This window comes from Gymnogyps californianus, chromosome 13 (genome assembly GCF_018139145.2).
Source record: "Gymnogyps californianus isolate 813 chromosome 13, ASM1813914v2, whole genome shotgun sequence".
In the NCBI taxonomy this organism is placed as follows: domain Eukaryota; kingdom Metazoa; phylum Chordata; class Aves; order Accipitriformes; family Cathartidae; genus Gymnogyps; species Gymnogyps californianus.
In genome coordinates, this window is record NC_059483.1 from 21,050,445 (window position 1) to 21,070,209 (window position 19,765).

The 19,765-nt window shown below is 36.7% G+C and overlaps 1 protein-coding gene across 1 annotated transcript in view; it reads left to right on the forward strand.

Moving 5' to 3' along the window:
- Positions 1 to 19,765, forward strand: part of ATP2B2 (ATPase plasma membrane Ca2+ transporting 2) — a 413,794-nt gene that overhangs the window by 289,965 nt on the left and 104,064 nt on the right. The window contains exon 5 of the mRNA XM_050904420.1: positions 19,266 to 19,523. Coding sequence (XP_050760377.1) covers positions 19,266 to 19,523 — 258 coding nt within the window. The remainder of the gene's footprint in view (positions 1 to 19,265; positions 19,524 to 19,765) is intronic.

Sequence of the window (19,765 nt, forward strand, 5' to 3'; positions counted from 1 at the left end):
GTTGGAGAGAAGATACAGCTGATCCACAGCTCCCGTGAGGATGTTTGCTTATCTTGTTTCTGTGCTAAGCCTCTATGTTGAGGTAGTACTCACTTGTACTCATGGTACATCTGTTCTGTGTGTATCTAGCAAATCTTATGCTCCCTATATGTGAACCTGAACAAGTGCATGTGTACGGATTGAATGGATGGCAGGTCACAGTCAGACATGGAAATGCAAGAGCCAACATGCTCATCAATGCTGGATTCACCAGATGGCTGTAAAGGTCTTCACTACAGAAGCAAAGGCAGCCATGTGATGTTTAGATAAAAAACTCTGTAAAAATCAGTCTGAGGGGAACACCCCCCCCCCCCCCCCCAAAAAACCCAACTTACCCACGACCTTGTTCAGATCTATTGCTTGGGATCTGAAATGCTGTGCTGTTCTCATCTTCTCTCAGGTTACTGCCTCTGAAGATATGACTCAAAATATGTCTCTTGACATTTCATCACATTGAGCAAGTTTGTAGAAATAAGTCACAGTGGGGAAGATTTGACCAGCCATTAGTGCAGGTATCTGTGCAAGGAAGTGAAAAAAAATAAAAATTTCATTCATATATATAAAGAATATATATATAAAAGAATATAAAGCAGCTGGCAACAAACTTCTCTTTCTTAGTTAGGAGTGAAAGTGCTGAATTTAATACCAGCTAGTGTGAATTTCTGTCCAGTTTGTAGTCTGTACTGGTGTACATTTTTTTTCTTTTTTAAATATTTCTGTCGATTTGGGTCAGTCCAGTCTTCCTCCTTGCAAGTTGCCTACCCTTGATGCAAATTCTGCTGGAGCAGAACAGCTGAAATACGCTGTCTGCTGGGTTTCAGCTAGACTCAAGTACAATGTCATGTTATAAAGATACGTTGTCTGTCCTAATTCCCCAGCACTTATGATAGGTATTATGGAATCTCTTGGATTTAAAAAAAACTATAATAACATGTAATTAAGACATTGGTCCTTCAAAACCTTTCAAAATTTTGTTATTATGGGCAGTATCTTTTTTGTGGTTCCAGTTCTCAGCTTTCCTTAGATCAGTTTGTGGTTTTATTGCTTTTCATGTGGCATCTAGGCTACGAATGGGGATTTTACCCTAATAACATACAGCAGACATTCAACCATTCCCCTGCATCCAGGGGAAAATAAGAAATACCACCTTTCTAATATAGCTCTAAGGTCATGTTAACAATTTAGTTAATTGTTGTGTATTTGCATGTATAAACAGCTTAAGTTTCTCATGCAGCTTTTTAACCTTTTCCATAAATTGGTTTTGTTTCCTTTTTATTTTACCCAAGGGTAATTCCTACCCCCCATTGCCTATGTTTGCAAATCAGCCAAAATCCTATACCAGTTTATTATTATCTTCAGATTCATGTGCAGGGTTTGTCTTCTGCTCTTGTACGCATTTCTCTGTATATAGAGAAATTTTCCCTCCATTGGAGGATGCAACTAGAAATCTCAGCCTGCCGTGCTGAATCAGCAGATACCAGTCACCATCACAGTCTAGCAAGGTGCGTGTTACGAATAAGGGACAATGGAGAAGGGGAAAAAACCAACCAAACAAAAACCAGAAACAATCTTGGCACCATCACAGGAAATAATGGCTCACAACTGTATTGCCCTGTGGACAACTCGTAGAGGTTAATTTCTTCAGTTCATTGGTATGCAAGAGATGTGTGTTTCCTTTCTGTTTGGAAGGAAAGCAGTGCATCACTTTCCAGCTTCCCCACGAGGGCAAATCCTGGGGCTTACAGGGAGAGGTGGGCAGTCTCTGTAATTCAGGCAAGGTGGGACAGGAGGGAAAAAGACCCTTTCTGTGTTGCCATGCATGATGGGACAGCTTGACCTTAGATTTGATAAAATTCTTCCCTTTTTCCCAGTTTTTAATCTATTATTGTCTTCCCTTCTGTTTCTTTACCAATAGTTGTGATACAACTACATTCATTTTAGTATTTTCAGGTAGCTGATGTTTGGAGACTCTCACTCCTTCAGTATCCAATTCTTAACAATTTTCTTCCCTCTCCCACAGAAACGTTTTTCTTTTTTAGAGTTATTGCCCAGATCATAGACTTCTTATATTCTGTTTCCAAGAAGTGTAATGTCGTAGTAGATTGATCTGGTTTTCTCTGGGGATTCTAGAAATCTACATTTTCTGATGAAATCAGCTTATTCTTAAATTGTATAAACATACAAAATGCCTGCTGGGGAAACCATGAAATAGATTCTTGTGTATGCAAACACATATTGGCACAGGAGAAACACACAGGTGTCATTTGGGCAGGAAGCAAACATTGGATATAAAATGAATAGCAGGATTAGCTCTGCAGGAGCACTACCATCTCATCTGGTGTTGGAAATGGTACTTGGTATTATTAAATTCTGTGGTAGAGTACAATCAGTTCCTGCCAAATGTAAACATATTGTTTTTATTGTTTTAATCTTTATTAATATTGATCATTTGTATTACCTTAACACTAGAAATGAGCACTAGCAAATCTATGCATGGCTGAAGATTTCATTTAAACAAGAAATACTGGTGTGCCCCCTTTGCTTAAATGACCCTGGGGGATAAGTAGTTGTTTCAAAAAAGCTGAAGAAAGTAAAAGCACTAATTATTGAGGAACTTAAAACTTAATTAAAAGTAACCTCAGATAAATAATCACATGAAAATCTTGAGCCATCCTCTGAGGAATTCAGTGCATTTACTTCCTAGTGAGATGCAATGAGTATAACTGAATATAAACTAAATGTTTTAATGCAGCATTTATCAATTTTTACCTTATCTTTACCCATACAGTCCACATCTGGGATTTCATCATACATTTTCCTTAGCATTTTAATTCAGTAGGGCTACTTACATGGTTAATGTCCTTTGCCAGACTTTTACATACTGAGAGTCTTGCAGGGCCAATTCAAGCTCCTGGGATACAAAGATTTCCACAGGAAAGTGTTGCATATGTCTCCCTGTCTCTAAAAATCTGCCTCCTTGGGTTTCATTAATATGCACTTAATATATTTGATTCACGAGTGAAAGAATCAGAAATGAGTCAGCTGAACAAAGGTAATTCTCTATTCTTTGTGGCAGTTTTAGATCTTAATCTTTTTTTAAAAAGCATTTTACATGTGATAGCATAGATTGCATTAAAAATACATAAATGTAGGCAGCATAAAAATCTAGTTTGTAAGGCCAACACTGATGTTATTTTACAAATCTCCTAAAATCATAGCAGTACATAACAATAAACAACTGTAAGTCTTTTGCCAGCCCTCCCAGTTATGAAGCCAACATTAAGATGAAAAACTGATGCCATAACCTATGTGTGTGCACTTTAAAAAATGTCATCAAGTAATATTTTTGGTACAATGAAAATTCATTATCTCTTTAAGTCATTTACATAATGCAAAATGTATTGTGGAAAAGGTGAAGCCTTTTTAAAATAAAATGAGCTAAATTTCATTCATTTTAATACTTTGCAGTGATTTGAATCTTAACTTCCACCCTGCTTCATGAACTATGTCAGTAAAGAAGCAAACCAACCCAGCATCCCTTAACAATTACTTAAAATATTTTCAGAATTTTGTTGCAGATGCTGAAAACAACAACCATTAGCAAACATCTTCAAATCTCTTGTATATCTCAAAAGATCAAGGGAACAGCTGAACTGTCTTGTAATCCTCACTGTCAGTGTCAACTAATCACCCGTTGGCACGGCAGGGAAATGTAGCTGCCTTTTCTGAGTTCTTTATCTGTACTATTTGCAGGCTGTAAGCACTGGTTTTAATTTTGCAGGACTGTCAACCATTTGTCTAGTACAACATAATTTTATACGGTATACCAAACCAGGTACTACTTCAGAGGGTTTTAGTTCTAACTTAATTTCATTTTAGCCCTTAATTAGAACAGATTTGGAATTCCACACACACCCCCAGTTGTCTCAGAGCGCTTTCAAATGACTTTGTTTAGACTATGAAAATCTAAAGTGTGTATATTATTCTGTAAGTCTATACAGAGTGTGTTACATAACCTTCTTCAGGCACTGAGGAATACTATATCAATGGAAAAACAGGTCGTATATAAGAGCGTATAAGGGCCATGCAGCCTTAAAAGCTGATATGTCCTAATAGGAATCCTTTATCGTCTTTGCTGCTAAACAAATAACACTGATCCAGCTGTCAGTGCACTAGAGGTTTTTATTGTGCTATCCAGGGAGGAAAATTCGCAAGAGAAGCTGAGACGACAGAAGTGCAGCTAGTAGAAAATAGCATTTTTATATAAAACAGATTAATCTCAAAGTACAGATGAATTTCGGAGTTACCAAAACAGAACTTTTGAGGAGTGTTGTTGCACACACTCAAATACTTCTATCATTCTTCATAAAAATTAAACCATGAGATTCCCAAAGGATTTTTTTAACCAGTCTAAACCGTCTGTCAGTACAAGGGATGAAGCATTTGGCATCCTGGAAAATAGGAGAAAAAATAGGAGAAACGGAAGTATTTGCCCTCTTAAAAACAGCTTGTTCTGCCAGAACCCCACCATTTAACCTCCTTCCTCCCAAAGCTAGGATGAGGTGAAGCAGCATATGGCTTCTAGTGACATTAGCCCAATCTGTTTTGTTAAATAAATTTAGTTCCTTGAAGAATTTGCTTAAGAAAGTATCTTTTTAATTGCTGCCCTAAATTGTACTTCAATGCAAGGTCTAAATATCCAGGAGCAGAGGACAGAACAGGTTGGAGTGTCCAGCTATCACACGTGTGTCCAAACTCTCATGCATGCAAATTATCTCGCTGTCTTCCAATACTTGTATAAGGCTGCTTTCATGAGGAGAAAATTGTGCGCATTTGAGTTGTCATTACCTGGGTACACTATTTAATTTCTGAAACATTTTTGCTTTTATTTTGTTTTCTAGATTCAAAAGATGGGACAAATTTAGGTTTTGGGCTCCAATACTAGATGAATTGGTGAGAGTCCTGGGTGGTACCGGGTCATGGAGAGCATGATGCAAGGATGGTTTGGTGGCTTGTTTATAGAGCCAGATGGAGCCTGGCTGTTGGTGTTCAGCCGTAGCTGACAGAACCTGTCAGGACATAAACTGAACCTGCAGAGCCTCGTTTGGTACCAGGGGTTTTGTACCCCTGTGCTCAAGATGACCCTGCTGGGGAGAGCGCAAAAGCTCAGACAGTGCCTCAGCAACCTCCCTCGGTGCCTCTCTGCTGAATTGTGCTAGGAGAGTAATAAACCTGGCTACACTGGCATATTTATGCAGATTCATGCTGGCTGCCTCTGTGGATTTGGGGAGATTGTGTCATTTAGGCTGGCTCTGTGGGTTTGTACAGAGGTGCTGTGCAGCCTGCAGACAGGGACCGCTGGGGAGGTGGTGCAGGGGGTCATCTGAGCATCGTCCCCTGTCTGAAGTCTTTGGTAACACCCTACACCCAGCGAGAGTCAGGAGGACTGTGACTGCAACAGAGGGGACAAGCCTTGCTGGCCTTGTTTTCATCCTATGCAGAGCAGCAAAGTTGTATTTACTTTAAGCTCCCCAGCACTCCCTATTTTAGGAGTGCAGTGCTGAGACGAGTGCTGACTATACAAATCAGAGAGCGCTCCAGTCTCTGTTCCTCCCTGGCCTGGTTAAACCACAGCCCGATGACAGCATCCAAAAGCAAACAAGAAGCAGCAGGGTATGAGAAAACCTACTTGAGGGGATCTTGGAGGTCATTTAGTCTGTCCCCATACTCAAAAGCACTATCAACAATACTTAAGCCATTCTTGACAGAAATTTATCATACTTATTTTTAAAAGGTTCCAGTGATGGAAATTCTGTGTCTTTCCTAGATAATTTGTCTAAGTGTCCATGCAGTGAGACAGTTATGCCTGGTGTGTAACCTAAATGTCTCTTGTAAGAATTTAAACACATCACCGCCTGGTTATATTTTTACATGGATGTGAATACCAATTTGTCATATTATATTTCCAGCCATATTTTGTCTACTTGAAGACAACTTGATTGTAAATACCAATGTATAGCTGTTCGTGGGAACTTACCAGCTTTTTCAATAGGAATTTGAAATTTGAACAACATGTCAGTAATACAGAGGAATACAAGTATTGCACTGAATTTGACAAAGGGAGCCAAAATATTATCTTAAAATGATTTACCTGGTGTTAAAAAAAAATAATTAAAAATTCCCCCAAACCAATGAAAACCCAAAAGCTCTGAAAACATCTTTATTGTCAAAAGTTAACATTAATAGCTTATAAAATAAAATAATATGAAATACAGGAATACTGAGTGTTTTCTTATTCGATTGTGAATTAAAAAATCAGTTCTAATTCAGCAGCTTTAACATCTCAAATATTTTTCAAATTTGCAAAATCTGTTTATTATGTGACATTTTTTAATTTAAAGTATTTTTGGATCAGGTTACAGGATTGTTTTACAGTTTCAAAGGAGGGTGCTGTTTGCCAACTAGTCTGCATAAGTTCAAACAAACTATGTGAAGACCCAAAGTCTGCATGCACTTATGGTTCATGTCTGCTGGTGGGTTTGAATTAGGATGGAAAATTATTATCTGGAAAAAAACGTTTAAGCACAGATGACTGAAACAAAGCAGGTATACCTTTTTGAACATGAAAACTGTGATGACAAGGCAGATGTATAGCACTTAGCTGCCCTTTTTTTTTTTTTCTTTTTTGAGAAACCAGTAATAATAAAACAGGCCTTTGAGACAAAATATCTAAAACTCAGTATGAAGTATATGCACACACATGTGTAATCAGGTATTGAATTGGGACCTGGGGAAAAGAATCTTATAATCTCTCAACTTCAAATCTGTGCAGATGCACTTGAGGGGGTTTTTTTTGAAGCTTAGTCAGACAGAGAATAGAACAAGCCCCCACCCTGCCAAACTCCACCTTCGGAAATAAAGCACAGACAAGTGAGTGTTTGGTATTACAGTCCACATCTATTACATCTAATGCAATAGAGTTAATACTAGGTGTAATGGCAATGAATTATACTACTTTTTAAGTATGTGCATCTGGGTCCGCATAGGTACGTGTGTGTTTATATATGCATATTTTCATGTATGTATATATACATATGTATCTCTCCTATCAGAAAAGTAACAATTTAAACAACTGATTCCAATTTATTTCTGTTATTGCATAAGGAGTTCTGCCTTTTCTCGCTAGGATGTGCTGCTCATCTTGTTTCAGTTAAGTATGCATAAACTTTTAGAATCTTAAAAACTAGATGAGTTGAAACCAAAATTAATATGCAGAATATATAGAATGTATGTTCTAAATGGAGGTTATCATAATTACATGCAGCTTTAGCTTGCTTTGGATGTATCTACACTAACATTTAGTTTTGATCCAGAGTATACTTCAGAAATGACATCTCCTGTTTGTCCCCAGTTAATATGCTTTGGTTCACATTGCAGGGTGCTTTCGGGGAATGCACAAACTGGATGTGCATTCAGATGGGATTTCGTCCCATCCTTTGGGATGAAACTGAACAGAAAAATATGGTCTAGAAACATGTTTTTTCCTTAGCACACAGATTTGCACTGTAAAACTACTTCTATAAGGCCACACTATTTGCTAGCATTGATAGAACTTTTTAATGCCTTCTGGTGCAAGACATTATGATATAATGTTTAATCTTTTACTGACGTGATTTTTCACCTCTTAAAGCTTTATAGCACAAACTAATGAAGATGAGAAGTTTAATGAAAGTAATAAACGCTGCAGTTTATGAGCTGGTTTTGTGGCTGAGGTCTATAAATCTTCCATATCTTTTTCAACCTGATTTTCTTGTTCTCATGAATATGACTGATGAGTGAGGGAGTAACAGCATCAGAAGAAGCTGAGGTGTTTCAAGAACTGGCTCTAGAGCACATCGCCATAGCCTAAGCTCAAAAGAGCACTGGTTTAATTTTCTGGTTTTGCAGTATTCTAGCTGTGTTAGGTTGCTTAAGCTACTCAGTTGCAAATTTTCTTAATCAGTGGCTTTCAAGCTGTGGTCTGTGGACCTCTGAGAATCCATGAATTACTTTGAAGAGGCCTATTAAAATCAGTAACCTATTCTTAGTAATCTCTCTTTGCAGGGCTTGTAGGTTGGAAGAAGTTGACAATTACTCTTTAAATGGTCTAGATGTATGAAGTATATCAGTCAGCAATCATAACTTCACCCTGTGCTCCAGTTTGATTTTTTTAGAAGCTCCAATGAAATGTCTGTCAAGATTTCCAGGCAAAGTCAACTTTTTTTTCAATATCGTCTTGCAAATTTTGGTAGCATTTCTGTTAAATAGTCTTTGTCTAAAATGATCTTGGTTAGAACATCTTGTTTTAAAGCACAAAAAAAGAAAAAAGGGAATATTTTTGGAAGCAAGTACGTTTTGTTTATATTAGAACACAATCAAAGAGCAATGGAACAGAACGAGCATCCATTACTCAGGCAGATGCCACCCTAAAAACCTCTTTCAGTGATGTGCTCTTCTGATCATTCTGCTTCAGACAGAAAGAGAATAGGCTTTGTTTATAAGGAATTAGTAGATGAAGCATAAATAAGAAAGACAGCTCTCAATCTGATTATTTATTTAGGGAATATTTGTTGCTTTATGTTAATGTTAAATGTTTTTCTTAGGTCTATTTAAAGTGAAGTGCCTTGATGATAGCCGGTTTGCTGTTAAGCATTTATTTATTTTCATGGTCTTCTGTGTTTCCTGGTGCTTTCGGTGATCAGCATTGGGAGTGGTAGCTGAGGAAGTGTTCAAATCCTCCTCTCCATCCAGCTGCATTTAGGAAGTGCTGGAAATCGTCAGGGATTGCTACATGAGAAATGGGAGCATTCTTCCTGTTTTTAGAAACTAACTTCAGTAACTGCAGCTTTAGCTTTCCGACGTGTTTGTACAGAGTGCCTGGATAGTTGGAGCTCCAAATGTACCATATTTTCTTGAGATGATACTTCTTTTTTTTTTCTTCTTCAGCTGTCTCTTTAGGACCTAAACGGGTCATCTGTGTTTAATAAGGCTCTTCTAAGACAACTTTACCCCAGTAGCTGCAGTGTTCCCTATGCACGTTTTTTAAATAGCAAGGTTAGAATTCTAAATCAAACTTAATTAAACTTATCCAAGTGAATAAATGTCAACATATGGACAGCCACTTCACTGCTAATATCAGGCTAACAGGAATTCTAATTTCTTCCTATCAGTTTTATTCATAATGTTTTGTTTGCATTGGCACAATAGCCTATGCCAAGTATGGTCTTATAAATAATATCATCCAAAGAGAATCCCTTATTTGTGCTATGTGTTCTTCATTGCTGTAAATTGGTTTGCCCTGTTGTTGATGCAGTGTAAACTTAAACACTTTTCTGATAGTCAGATCAGTTGAGTTATCCTCAGAAACCCTAACTGGAGGTATCAAGGCTGGCCACGAAATGAAATTTCACAGCAAAGTATTGATACATATTTCTATTCTGCATTGGAACTGAAGCAAGGTCTTTCAGCTTTTTTCCATGAAAAACCCTGAGAAAAGAGCCTAAACTGAAGGACTGAGCAAGAGTGTTTAAGGTTAAGACCATGTACACCTGGTCTGCATTCTTGGAACAGTGACTTAAATTTGGAGAATTTAGTAACTCCATTTTTATACGTCCTGGATGAATACAAAGAAACCTTCAATCTTAACCAGAAATTTCATTGTGGACATTGATATTTGTACTGAAATGGAAAGTTACATCAGAAACAATTGTTTTTGACAAATACAAGTATTTTTTATATTTGATTTAAATTTTTCAATATCTCTGTAGAGACAGTTAAATGGTAATAATAAGCATATATTTCTTTATGGAATAGTTATAAGTTATACTAACAGATATACAAGGTGTTTGTAAGCTGCATCTTTACTAGAGAAGGACATTGTTACAATTATCCTAGCACAGCCTTCCTAGTGTAGACAAAGCTCTTGCTCTATGGAATATATTATCCTGTAATGGGAACCTTAGTTTTTGACTGACAGTCTTTACTTCTCTCAGTTAACCCCTAAATAAGACTGATTATTTCATTTCATCATTTTGTTGTTTTTGAGAAAGTGTTTACTATCTCATACATTTAGTAATGCCTGTGAACCTGTTTATGGTTGTTTATTATTATTATGGGCTAAGTATTTTCGATGATGTGTGAAAAAACTTGTTTTATAAATTCTTACTAGGGTGCAGAGCAAACATATTTACTTAGAAGATAATTAAGTGAATGTAATTGCTCTTTTGTAAGTGTTTTGATGAAAATATATTGCACTGATTGTTTTATAATATGCTATCCTGGTTTTTGTCATATTCTAAAATGCTTACAAATGGCCTACTTTTAGATTATTCAAGGTTGCATTAAAATTTTATTTAGTAGATACTGTCTTTTCTGAAGCTTCCCTATTACAAACTTGTTGATTCTTAACTGCCTACTTTTCTGGCTGGGTATAGAGTGAGTCTGTCTGTCTTTCTGACTCTCTCTCTTTCCCCTATTTCCTTTGAACCCATCGCCTTTTGAATGAGATAGAACAAGTGAGGTTCTGCTCATCCGATAGTGGTTTGGGGTTTTTGTGTCAATTGATACTTTTACTGCAGTGTGGAAATCTGGAAATACAGATCTGGAAATACCATACATTTGGTGTCTCTGTAAAAAGCAACAAGAACGAAAACGTAAGTTTATACGCAGATTCTCAGAGTCAGCAAGGAAAGCCTGATTTAGGTATCCCTCTCTGCCCAAGAACGGATAACTCTAAAGGAAGTACGGAAATGATACTATGTGCGTCATGGGCTCAGAAAAAAGCAGATGTATGACTTCTAAAATACAGATGGGGTGAAGTGGAGCATCAGTTTTCAGGAGCCAAGCATTTATCCAAAGAATGGTTTCACTCTGGTTTTGCTCGACTATATCAAAACTATCAGTTCTATGCTGTTCACCAGCACAAAGTGTGCTTAGGGAGCAAATTCATTACTGGATGTCAGCGATATAGACTTGAGCTGGCTTCAGTAACAACATACTAAGAACTTGTAAAGTGCACATTGTGTCATACGGGACCTGCAAATTAAATAATTATTTCATAACGTAAAGTGACCTACATCTGATTTCTACAAATCTGTGTTGGACTGCAAAAAATTAAGTCCCATAGATACCTTCCCATCATTAGAGATGTGTAGGTCATCGACAAAACTGGGTTGCTTTTAGATACTGCTCATTAGATAGATTTCGAGGTTGCCAAGCACGACTTAACTCTCAGCTGGGGACATGAGGTAATGAGATTTAGAACTTTGGGATGAAATATAAAATCTTCTCACATATTTTCCAGGAAGAGATTCTGTAAATGAAACTCAGCTAGGACATGACCTTGCAAGCATTGTTGAGTAACTGCACTTGAACTCTTACTAATAAACACAGAGAGCAACTTTCAAGGTCTGATTCTTACATTTGAAAACTGTGTTTTACCTTTTGAATACATGGCTATATTTACCAGACGTTTTTAGCTCTGAGCAATGTACAGTAAAACTATAGCAATCACATGTCAAGGTTTTCCCTTGCAATCCCTAAGAACAGGGCTTGTGATTAAAATTCCCATTTGGCCTTTCTCTACTTTCTCTATGGCAACAAAAGGAGACAAAACTGAATATAAACATTGTAGAAATAGTTGTATGGTCCTGTTCCCTTCCACTGCCTTTGGTGTAGTTAGGACCCCATCCTTTTGAGTGATCTTTACAAAATGCATTTGCTTGGAGGTGCCAGTCAGAAGAATCTTGCTCGACATACTGCGTCTCTTGAAGTTGAGTGAGTATTTTAATTAACATTTCTCTGCTCACAAATGTTTGTGATCAGGCTGAGGAGTGTGTGAATATATATGCTTTCAGGGCTTACAGATTTTTTTCCTTGCATGAATGTGTCAAAAATGTGTAAATATTTAATATTGAACTCTAAAGTTGACAGTTATATAACGAACCTACAGGGACAGCATCTTTTTTTTTCTTCCCTCCCCCCCGCCGCTGGCATCCTTATATAACTAGCTGATGTATCACAAAACAAGGAGTTCTAATACTGTTTTCAAATAAGTATCCAAAAATCGCTTTTAGTGAATATACAAGCACCCTAAACCTGAAATGCGTGTAGTAAAAATATCTTATGCTAGTAAATCCCTTCTGTGTGGCTGGTCACAGAAATGAATGTGTTTCTGCAGAACGCAATCTGACTTACAAGTAACTAGAAAATGCTTTTCACGGTTGAATAAGGCCTTGGAGAGTATGAGAGAAAGACAGAAAACTTTGTTTTTGAAGTTCTAGTAATTTCTGCACCTTTGCTGTTAGCTATGGCTCTGCGGTGACACTCTGAGCTTTGCCAGCCTGTGGCCTCACTGCCTTGTGCTGTGCCCTTACTGGAAGTGATTCAACATCTGATGATGCATGATCACACAGAGGATTTTGGGAAGGAATATTGGTACTTTGGTAGCTGGCAGTCGCTCTTTGGACTAATTTTGTAGCAAATAATATGATACAACGAGGAATTTGTAAAAATAAATATTACAGTATCTGTTACAGCTTAAAAAATCTTGTTAAGGAGGGGACTTTATGATATTTATTGCGTAATTTTTGGTTATTGTTCCTTTTCCTACCCAACTGAATACGTTTGATAAAATAAGTAACATCGCTTATGTGCTCTACTAATGAAAAAGCTGTAACTTAAGAGCTGCTCAGTTTGCTTTAATAACATCAGTGCTGGGGTTGCAGCTAAGGAAAAAAGTCTTTACAGAAAGCAATTAAATAAAAAGTTTTTATCGTGGGAACTGTTGTCTTTCTGATGACAAAACCAGTTTGACTGACTAAAAAAATTACCTCTGGGGGAGTTGTGAGATTTTCCTAGGGAATTTAAATGCCACAAGGTATTCTCAGCTTAAAAATAGAAATGTGTAGGTTGAAAGGAGTAGCTGAGAGGTATGTGCTGTAGGTTGGGACTTAGTTAGGAATACAGATGTTCATAGATTTTTAAAAATACCCTTTTTCTGATTTAAAAATTACCGTGCTGCGGCTTAAGACTGTATGGTTTGTAATTATAATCGTTATGCTATTCAAAGCGGCTTTAAGAATCTCTTCATAACTATTTGAAATCTTAAACAGATATTCTTTTTAGCCGCACAGTGCTTATGTGCTTCTTTCTGTATTTGCCCAGATTTGGTTGATATTATGAGAAACATATATTGGAATGGTGTTTATGACCTTAAAAGCATTCCAGTTTCCAGCAGGACATGAGACTGGTAATCTGTCAGATGATGCTGTCTGGCTGTTTGTGGCCTTTTCCTTTTTTTTCCTTTCTCCCTTTCGGGCTTTCACTAAACTGAGATGATTAATAATATCAACCAAATTATTTTCTCCTGCCAGTTACAGTGAAATTTCTTGCTTACTGTCTTCCTGAAATGCTTTAACCTGCTCTTGTATATCTTCCTCTCCTTTCTCATCATCTCCTTTTGGCCCAAGTGTATTCAAGTCTTTTCTATCATACAATTCCCTTCCCTTTTAATATCCTATGCCTTGCTTTCTTATTTTGTCTTTCTAAAACCTTGTATATAATTAAAATACCGCTAATGCAGAGTAGGCTTCTCAGGCTGATTTTGAAATTACTGGCAGTTAAGTGCGTAAAAGGGTCCAGCACAGGCTGAGTGCCTGGGTATTTGCTCAGCTTTGCAGGTTCTTGGGCAGGTTTTGTTGCCCATAGCTCTTGTGCCCAGGTTGCTCACAAGCTCTGATGAGACAGAAACCCGGGTTGCTGTGACTTCAGGTAGACTAACTACATGTGTTGGTTTGAATTACTTTCCCATTCTTTTTTTCCTGAATCCTCTTTACCTTTGGGTTCTGTCTTCCCTTCATCTCCCTGCTACAGAAAACTTTTTCAACAGTCTTTGCTGACGTATTTCTGGTCAAATTTTAAGCTTTTAAAATTCTGTTCTCTTTCCACAAGTTTTTGGTAATGTACTTTTGAGATATTTTATGGAGGACCCAATCGTATTAGTCCCCTTTTGTATTTCTGAATGTTCTTTGAGGCCACACTGTCCAGGTCCTCCCACTCCTCTGTGGGGGGTTCAGTTTACCTGTATGTTCCTGCACACTCCTTTTGAATAAGCTAATCCACTTTATGACTTCATCGGCTTTTTCTGTGCCAAAGGAGTTAGAGCCCTTTACATTCTTGACTTGCATTCAAATCTTTATAATCTCAGTTTCAAACTGAGTATGTGTTTTCTATCTCATGAGTATGAGACTTTGGGGAATGACACACACATGGCGTATGTTCATAGTTACAGTAGAAAATAGCTTCATATTAAAAACTTGTTTACTTTTTTGAAATCGAGTTTTCTCACAGATAGGACCTGTGTTAAATACATAATTTTAAATAAGTACTTCACAATTCACTGTCTTGGAATAAAACCCTACCACAAATCGCATATGGATATTAAAAATTCTTTTGTGATGCTTTCAGTCTGTGCCTTTCAATAAAATCTCAGGCATATTTTTCGGTAACATTGGGAACCAAGTAATATCTTGTGAAAGCATAGCAGCAATCTTAGACCTTAACACAATTTTTTAAAGCTTAGATGAGCATTCTTAATAAACATTAGATGCTTTAAACTATATTTTGCTCCTTAGGCATATTATTACGTCTTTTGTGTGTCTTATTTTCCTTATTTTCCCCTTATCTGTAAAGTCAATACTGTGTCACTCTGTGTACTACAATAAAGAGGACAGATAGTATAAATGCATAGTTAAGTATGTGGTTTTTTTCTCCTATGAGTACATACAGTTTCTTCCTGTAAATTCACATAAGTCTTTCTAGAATTTCTAGAAAATCCTGTGTGATATAGTGGCAGAAGAAAAAGAAAAAATTTGTTTTTCCTTAAGTATATAAGAAAGAATTCTACAAACTTATACCAATGGGGATGCAAGTTTCCTTTTTTTTTTTCTATTAAAAGGGACTACTTCTAAAATAGTTTCGAAGCAAGAACACAACATAGTTACTGTTTCCTGACAGGTCGTCTCTTGAAGGGCAGGTTGCATTTTTAAATCCTGCTTGTCTGTAAACCTCTGTTTAAAAAAAATCTCTTCTGAATTCTTACTATTGTGAGAACTAGATAGTTAGTTACTCCCTCGAAGTTGCTAGAGTTTAGTCCTATAATGAGAATGATGTGCACATTTTGCATTAATTTATCTAGCACTTTTATCCCATTTAATTCCTGTGGAACTGTAAAAAGCAGAGAAAATTATGGGGAAGTCTGATGATCAGCTTGGTTAATCATTTAAAGAGCCTGGTTTTAGTAATATTAGGCTAGATCCACAAAAAGCGCAATTTCATTTCTGAACGGTTGTTACAAGTATGTCCCTGCAAATCTTAGATGTTCAAAAGCCTTGCTCAGCTGCTGCTTGAACTTGTAGATATCTAGTCCTTTATGTTCCAACTCCTTACATAGCTGAAATTCTGCTTCCTTCTAACCTGACACATACTGATAATGAAGCACTGTTTTTTTTCTGATAGTTTAGGACTGCCATTCATCTGACATGTGGGATTAAATGAGGGAATCAGCTAGAGCAGACAGGAACACACATGTTCATGCTGCTTAGGAGAGGACATGGTTGGCCGGCCTGCAGGCTGCGGATCTGCAGGGCAGTGAGTAAGATTCTCATTTGTGTAATATCAAGCTTTTTGTGGTCTCTGAAATTGTGGTCCTGAGTTCTGATCCTTTGAGAGAGAGGGAAAAAAAAAAAAAGAATTTGTGTCTCCCATATCCCGGTTGACTGTTTTAGTTTTGAGTCATATCGAATAAAAACAGTGGGAGCTGTCTGCTTCATGCTACCTGTCCACCTCTGTGGGTGAATTTACCTCTTAGTGTGTCAGATAACCTGGACCAATGGATCACTGTAAGAAGCAACACTTGGGAGTTTTATAGAAGCCAGATTGAATCTTGACCAATAAGGATTCTAAAATCCATAAAGCGACTCACTGTTTCTTCCATCCATCTAAAAGACTAACTTCTGTTTTTGACCATGTCTATCAATTAATTTCTCTACTTCTGGCTCTCACTCCAAGAATTCCTTCTTCCCCTCCAAATACCTTTCTTCCATCTGAATTTAGCATTATCTGATTGAATGAACAGAAATAAATGAAGTGCATTTGAACTTTTGTTATTTCCATTGGGTTATGGAGAATTTTCTCAGGATTTTAAAAGTTAAAATCATGAATTGCTATTCAGTGCGGAAGCTTGTCAAATTTAGGGACACTTTCCAAGAGCTTGATCTAAGTTCAGTCTGTTTTCTCCAAATTTTCTTTCTTTCTTACAAACATTTTTTCAGCTGTAATATGAAGAGTGAATTATGTTCTTTGCTTGTGCATAATCTATGAGACAGGTAAACATAATTCCTTTCATCTTAATGATAACATCTTGTATTATTTACATGCTATGTTAGACTATTTTTTCTGGTTATATGAACATACTAGGAATAGTATTGTTTATATTAACATGGAGATCAGTTCTGAGAACACATACACACAAAATTAATTTCACTACTCAAGTTAATGAATATTTTTATTTTTTACCTGTTTTTACTGAATCAAGGAGTTTGTTTTTTTTCCTGAAGGGACACAGAAATACTGCTCTCCAATCCATTCAAGGTACAATGAGTTAGGACTGGGTTCAAGTGCACTGACTAGCTGTCGTTTTGTTTCTCCGACACATCTCAGAGGCAGTGACCAGGCCTCTTGGTTCTTTGGAATAATAGCAATGACTTTCTCAAAACTGGTAGCTTTCTGCTGTAGAGAGAGGATAGTCTACTCATCTAATATTACTATAAAGTTTACACATGTCCAGAGCCATAATGGGATCCTCATAATGAAGGACAAAGCACAGCTTGTGTCTTTCAAATGACTCATTTTTTGGGGTGTGCTGATATAGTTCAAATTAAAAACTTGTATTTAAGTATTACATAATGTTAATTCTTGATTTTGTAGAAAATATCACTGTATAAATTATCAGTAATCCATATGCAGAAAGCAAAGATTTTCAGTGAAAGCGTAAGAAGGCATGCTACAGGATAAAGTAAATAAATATCACCCCAGTGGAAACGGCTAAAACTGCTGAAGAGCTGAGCTGCCCACCTCTATGGGCCAATCTGCACGTTACTGTTGTCAGTTAACCTGGACGAAGGGATCACCATAGGAAACACCACCTGTTTGTGCTTTTGTATGAGCTAGACTAAATTTCAACCATCTAAAAAGGAAGTAAAATCGGTCTTTGACTGTGGCTAGACCAGGCCATGTTTCTTTTCTGAGAAACAGGAGAGGAGCTGTGCTGTTAAGCATAGGATATTCATGATACTTAACTCTAAATCATATCTCATGAAAAATGAATAGTGAATTTTTGTTTTATATTTGCCAAAACAGAATTACTTGTACTAGGAAACCACTTAATCCGAACAAGGCAAAAGTGAATCTACTGATTTGGAAAAGGAATCTAAAATCTAACGTAGACCAATTAAGATGATTAAGGTTAAGCAGAGCAAAGTTCATTAGTCCTTCCCAAAAGTAATGTTCTACTGAAGGAAGAAATTGAAGATGTGGTTTGTAAGTTGCATTTGCGACTAGTTTTAAGTAGCTTAAGGTACTGAACTCACAAAAGGTTACTTAATTTCTTTCTTGGTTTCTTCAGCAAGGTTCTTGTACTGCAGATAAAGGTTCACATGGGTCATCAGTCTAAGGGCATCCCTGCTAGGAAAGCCCCTTCTCTTGGGAGTCTGCTTTGCCTTTCAATTAGGTCAAGTCTAAATTTAAACTACAGAGAACGCTGGTAAAAACTCCATTTATTTTAATTTTCTTCTGTTCACTTAGTGGACGTTCAGTCTCATCTTTCTTCCTTTGACTTTCGGTAATTTTGTTACTGTTCATATGCCATAGTAATTACTCAGCTGGTTAATGAATTATGATGCTTATGTTACAGGGAAATCTTTGTAACTTAAAAATAGAAATCAAATTGCTGTTAATTCCCTCTAGTGACAGGTGACAAAATTAAACTTTAGTCATAGGTGGAAGCAACACAGTTGCTAAGTCACTAAACTCCGTGGTACCTGGGTAAGATGGAAAAGTGATGTCAAATGCCTACCTAGTTCAATTCTTCATGAAAAATTAAAAGATTTCTTTTCTCCCTTGGTCACTCGGGAGAGGAGGCTCTATTGTTCAGACTGAATTCTTTTTTTTCTCTCCTGTCAGTTGGGATATCTCTGAATTGTGTGATTCCAGTATGTGTACTTTGCTGTCCACTATTATAAACTATCTTTTTTTAGGTCTTATTTCATCAAGAAGGAGAGCTATATTAGTTTTATTTTGTGACTACTATCTAGGAAATCTATTTAAATTTTAATTGCATATTGCTTTGAAATAAATAATTAGCAGATGTGTATAAAGCAATTCAGAATTACCACTTCAGAATTAATACATAGAATGTATTTTTTTTAATACTGTTTTACTTGTGATAAAAATAATATACTTACAGTTCTATAAGCATGCCACTATATTTCTCTGTAAGGAAGAATGATGAATTAATATTAGGCTATTATTTTTACTCAATGTTCCCTAACACATTTCATTATCACATTTAAATACTAATATACTTAGTTCATCTCAGTATTTTTTAAACAAGCATTCCTTATAAGTCCATTTAGTTGAGAACATTTAGAAATTGTATTGAAAACTATTTCTTAAATCTATTTTGATTTAATCTGTTTTCTTTAATCTTAATTTAATGCCATTGCTTTGCACTGATTGATGTTACTCATTGTTTTAGTCCTTCTTGCCACTTCTAGTAAGTCCTCATTTCTGGAAATGCTTGATGACTGAGGTGAAGCTATCAACCCTTCTATTAGATAAGAGAATTGGTGCCGCCTTTTTCTGTTTGTTTAGTTTGGGTTTACCAAGGATGGTTTGTTCAGTAGAAAAATTAAAAGATCTAAAATTTCTATTGATTTTTTTTTTCTTTCTCTTTTCCTCAGACATCTGTATTTCTACTTTTTCTCTGTTCTGCCCTGTTTCATTTACTTCAAAAAGCAGTTCTATTCCTTAACCTTGCTGTCATTTCACAGCAAGTTTTTCTTCTTGCGATAACCATGATAAACTCGATCTTCGCTTGACTTGAATGATTCTTAATGTTGTCTTTGCAGGATGTGGTACTGCAACAGGAGGAGCTGAAGATGAAGGTGAGGCTGAAGCTGGCTGGATTGAAGGTGCTGCCATCCTACTCTCTGTTATCTGTGTTGTACTTGTCACTGCCTTCAATGACTGGAGCAAGGAGAAGCAGTTTCGTGGGCTTCAAAGTCGTATTGAGCAGGAACAGAAATTTACTGTTGTTCGAGGTGGACAGGTTATCCAAATCCCAGTGGCAGAGATAGTAGTTGGTGACATTGCACAGGTGAAATATGGTAAGTTCCATCAGCTAGATGTCTGCTTTTCTGAACTTTATTTATTCTCCTTTCCCTGTCTAGCAGAATAGACTCACTTCACGGGAAGTGATATAAAAGACAGAGAATTATGTGGTGTCATTATTGTCCATGGTAAGATAACAATTTGGCTGTTAGCGCAAAAGGAGAACCTAAGATACTTGCTATAAAATTGCACTAGGTAATTAATTTTATTTTTGTAATCTTCACTTCCTTTCGCTGAC